General features: G+C 36.7%; 1 protein-coding gene across 1 annotated transcript in view; it reads right to left on the minus strand.

Moving 5' to 3' along the window:
- Window positions 1-714: 714 nt before the first annotated feature.
- Window positions 715-5,000, minus strand: part of asf1 (histone chaperone asf1) — an 8,738-nt gene continuing 4,452 nt past the window's right edge. Inside the window, exons 2-4 of the mRNA XM_043007418.2 lie at window positions 3,224-3,339; window positions 2,707-2,883; window positions 715-1,496 (exon numbers count right to left, since the gene is read on the minus strand). Of these exons, the coding sequence (XP_042863352.1) occupies window positions 1,296-1,496; window positions 2,707-2,883; window positions 3,224-3,339 (494 nt within the window). The 3' untranslated portion in view covers window positions 715-1,295. The remainder of the gene's footprint in view (window positions 1,497-2,706; window positions 2,884-3,223; window positions 3,340-5,000) is intronic.

The following is a 5,000-nucleotide window of genomic DNA, read 5'->3' on the forward strand; positions in this document are numbered from 1 at the left end:
AATATATCTTGCATACCTCACAGCGACTTTGCACTATGTCAGTCTGATGAATTGGATTGCCCTAAATCACAAGAAAGTCTTCATTAAGAACCTACTTGTTTTTGCCCATGGACACTGCTTGATATTATGGACAGGAATAAAAAGGTTAAGCTACATGGTACAAAAAATGAACTTGTTCTTTATTTTTTAAATCAGTGAACAGCTTGTTTTTTATACGATTTGATTTTTCAGTAATACCCAAAAAAATCTCAAACACCTTCCCTGGTCATCATTTTCTACATTTCATATAACCATCATATCTTTCGCTCTTTATGTATTCCTCAGGCATAAAACGGAAATTAGTTGGTCTACACGGCCATTTATTGTTTACATAGTTAAAGTCTATCACCTTTGCTAGACAACAAACACCTTCTTTCCCCTCTAGTGCTACCCAACTTCCCGTTCAGAATGGAACAGCTCACGCCTGCATGATTGCTTCTTGGTAGTGGTTATAACAGTACCTGTTACATTAACCACATCCTATGGAGTGGATGTGGTGTACTTTACTCTACTTGCCTCTATTTAAAATAAAACATGATCTTATCAATAGGTAAAAATAAAGCACAAGCTAAATTTAGGAAAATCAGCATTAATAAAATACACTAATCAGTAAGTAAATTTACAAAAACAAAAAACTATCAAAACTATATATATATGGGATTGAAAAGCCAGTCGCAAGAATTCACAAATTTATTAAAATAATTAAATATACATAATAACTCAGAATGGGACTAGTCAGCCAGCATTGCTGAGAACATTTCCTTTTTCCTCTAAGAATATTTTTTTTTATAAGAGAACTGATCAAAACTTTTTTGTACAAGTAAGCTATATATAATTTTTGCATTAATTGCACCAGACAGAAGTGATCCATTAATGCCCCACTGGGTTTGTTAATATTGCTAAATAATTTAAGTGATTGAGTCCAACACACTCATGGCAGTGGCTTTATAAACATATGGTGGACTGCATAGCACTTGAACAAATATATGAAAATAAAAATATTTTTCTGAATAAGGTAAACACAAATATAACATAAATAGTTTACTGTGAGAAATAAAACGAGTACCAATGTTTGTTTACTATAAAAAGTGGTAAATAACTGAAAACTATTTCCTATGAAAAATCATGCATCAGATTGGGAGGCAAAATGACTGTACAATATCAGCTTATCTAGTTGCACTGAATACAAAACATTCACAATTACAATATGAAAGGGTTTTAAGCAGTATAGAAAAATTGACCTAAAAATCAAAAATTTATGCCACTTCCATAGCACAAGCACTGTTACTGCTTTCCATCGCAGTTACGCCTTTGAGATCCGTTGAATTCTGTGACGTGGATGCACCATCGCTTGCTGCGTTCTCCGAGGGTGGAATATTTTCAGAGTCCTTTGCGTCATCCCAGTCAATTTTGAACTTTGTGACTCGTGGCTGTGTCCCCAAGATATTTCTCTGGAGCTGGAAAAAAAAATATAAAAAGTAATGAATAGTCTATTGCAAAGCATGATGAATCTACAAAAAAAATTCTAATATATCATAATGACTAACATTAAGAGCTAGCAGAAAAAAATTAAGAACAAGAATGTGTAAAAATAATAATGCAAAGAATGAAAATGAGAAGGAAAAAAAAGGACAGTTTGAGCTTTCACGGACATAACATCATTTCCATAATGCAAATATCAATACTCATTCAAATAATAATAAATGCCAGTGCTGGACACAATGTGCTGTAGCTCAAGGGATTAAAAAAAAGCACTGCAGATTATGTAAGTCTGTTTGGATCTATTAAGGAACTACTAAAAAAATTTCATTATTTATGGTAATTAAATTCTGGATGAACTCTGAAGTTATCAAACAGAACTAAATAATTTATTACAATTTTGTCAGTTAGGTTTGAATACCTTGCCAATGGAGTGCCAAGAGCAGGTGACATTTTACTTGTTACTGTAATTTTGCCATGCATGATCTGACTCAGCTGGCACTGTTTACTAAATCAATCTTTTTATATATCACTTCCCAGAACTTCTCAACACCTGTTGCCAATTTCTATAAAGATGCAATTGCTAAACAATGGCTTTCTGAGTTAATTGTCACTATGTATGAGCCCCTGTTTAGGTTGCAGCGCTCCAACAAAGTGTCAATGAGCATGATGGGGAGTCCAATCACATGTAACTTATGACCAAAATAAATTTAGTTCTGTCATGTGATAAAGGACATATGATGATGAAATCAGATTACTGAAAGTCAGTCAAATGAAATTATGAATATACTGTTGAAAATCTCAACATGTGAAAGACCTATTAGGAAGAGGTAGCTTGCAGAATAGAGCCAGAAATAAGAATGAAAGTATGATGGTAAACAGAGTTGAAATGAACAGAACACCAAAATACCAGTCTAAATAAGGCTCAAAATAATTGTAAAAATGCATATATACATATATAAAATATACAAGCATCAATAAATGTAAAAGCAAGCTTACTGTGACTTTTTTTTTTTTTTTTTAGAGGGTAAGCTTTTGATGTATTTTAAATTTAGAATGATAAGCATTGTTAGTAGTGTCTCTGACCATACTAGATCCAGGAAAAACTTGCAGCTACCAGCCCCACAGACTGGACATTATTTATAAGAGTAACCACACCACAAAAAATAATACTCAAACTTCCCGTACCTTTTCAAACTGTGGGACATCCGGAGGAGTTTCTTGAAGTTCAGGGTCTGTATAGGAATTATTCACATAATAGCCAACTCTCACGAACTCCTGTCCTTTGTATCCGCAAGTTAACAGCACAACTGTCACACCTACTGCATCGCCAACTGGTATTTTTGAATGATCTGGCGGATCAGCCTGAAATAAAATAGGTATATTGTAATAAAAATCTCTATCATTTAATATGTGAAGCTTTTTTCAAGTTGAGATGGATTGCCTATTCTTTAACATACAATTCAATAAGAATTATTTCAAAATGACAGTGCACTTGTGTTTATTGGTGCATCATCAGCAAGCTTTATTCACAAAATAGGAGTCAGTAATATTGTCAAGCTTAGTCTATCAATTAACTCATCTCAAAAGGACAAGACATTTTGAAGTCAAAGCATTTTTTTCTTTATTAAACTTAATCAAGTTACAAGACATGCAACTTCAGTAAAAAAAAAATAAATAAATATAATACTTCATGTCACCATACCTGAAATACAAACATGTGTTTCCCCTCTGGAACTGGTCCAACGTAGACTGTATCAAGAGTCTGGTCATAGTCTTCACTTTCTGCACTGCCAACATAAATTATTTTCCACTCCAGATCTGGAAAAGGAACAAAAATTGCATTTTTATCATTGAGATATAACAGTGACATTTACCAATTACATTGTAATTTAAATACCATAATTTTTAATCAGTAACAGAAATAATCATAATAATCTTAAAAATTGTATTGGTTACATAAAATGGCATTTAAGTCAACCTGAAAATAAGTACTTTCACATGAAAAGAAGAAATTCCATTGCAGGAAATGAAACAAAATGGGAGAAAAAGAGAGAGGGAGAAGGAGGGAGGGAGGGAGGGAGGAAGAGAGAGAGGAAGGGAGGAAGGGAGGAAGGGAGAGAGAGAGAGAGAGAGAGAGAGAGAGGAAGGGAGGAAGGGAGAGAGAGAGAGAGAGAGAGAGAGAGAGAGAGAGAGGAGGAAGGGGGAGAGAGAGAGAGAGAGAGAGAGAGAGAGAGAGAGAGAGAGAGAGAGAGAGAGAGAGAGAGAGGAGAGAGAGAGAGAGAGAGAGAGAGAGAGAGAGAGAGAGAGAGAGAGAGAGAGAGAGGAAGGGAGGAAGGGAGAGAGAGAGAGAGAGAGGAAGGGAGAGAGAGAGAAAGGGAGGAAGGGAGAGGGAGAGAGAGAGAGAGAGAGGAAGGGAGGGAGAGAGAGAGAGAGAGGAAGGGAGGGAGGGAGAGAGAGAGAGAGAGAGAGAGAGAGAGAGAGAGAGAGAGAGAGAGAGAGAGAGAGAGAGAGAGAGAGAGAGAGAGAGAGAGAGAGAGAGAGAAGTAGGATGGGAGGGAGTGAGAGAGAGAGAGAGGAAGGGAGGGAGAAATAAAGTGAGAGAGATAAAGAGAGAGAGGAAGGGAGGGAGAGAGAGAGAGAGAGGAGGAGAGGGAGGAGAGAGAGGAGGAGGGAGAGGAAGGGAGGAGAGAGAGAGAGAGAGAGAGAGGAGGGAGAGAGAGGAGAGAGAGAGAAAGGGGAGAGAGAGAGAGAGAGGAGAGAGAGAGAGAGAGAGAGAGAGAGAGAGAGAGAGAGAGAGAGAGAGAGAGAGAGAGAGAGAGAGAGAGAGAGAGAGAGGGAGATTCAGAGAGAGATTTTTGATTTTGATTTTGATATGTTTATTCATACTATATACATTGTATACACATGAATAGGCATAGGAACTATGCCTAAATGATTTGTACAGTTCATATTAGTTTCTGAGACATACATTGTTGGTAAAACAGATATTACTGTGACCCTGTCAATCAATAAGCTAGGGCAAAGCTATACATAAGACATAGTAGTGCATGTATATCACTCTAGAGAGGCCTTGCAATTTTATCTATTACAGGCAAAGTCTTTGTGTTTACGTAATATATGATAAAATGCCGTCCTCTATAAAGGATGTTGCAATACTGTACAATGTTTTACGTTCAATCCTTTCACGAAATTCTTCAATTAGAGGACATATCATTACTTAGTGGTCAAGGGTGTGTGAATAGGGCTGACTGCACAACTTGCATTCAGTCCCCCCAGCATTGTTTGAAACACTATACTCCCAGTAATATTTGTAGCCAAGCCGTAACCTTGCGGTCACTACATCAAGCTGTCTCGTAACTCTGTTTGTACTGCCGTAGATATGCTTTGTCTTGGACATAGCATTATGGTGAATGATTGATCTGCTTGTGTCTTGCTCAGCATTTCTCTCAGTTTCAGCCTGAGTGGAGAGCTTTTTCTTT

The sequence above is a fragment of the Penaeus japonicus genome, unplaced genomic scaffold (genome assembly GCF_977035675.1).
Source record: "Penaeus japonicus unplaced genomic scaffold, GWHDUDI00000001_assembly GWHDUDI00000013, whole genome shotgun sequence".
In the NCBI taxonomy this organism is placed as follows: domain Eukaryota; kingdom Metazoa; phylum Arthropoda; class Malacostraca; order Decapoda; family Penaeidae; genus Penaeus; species Penaeus japonicus.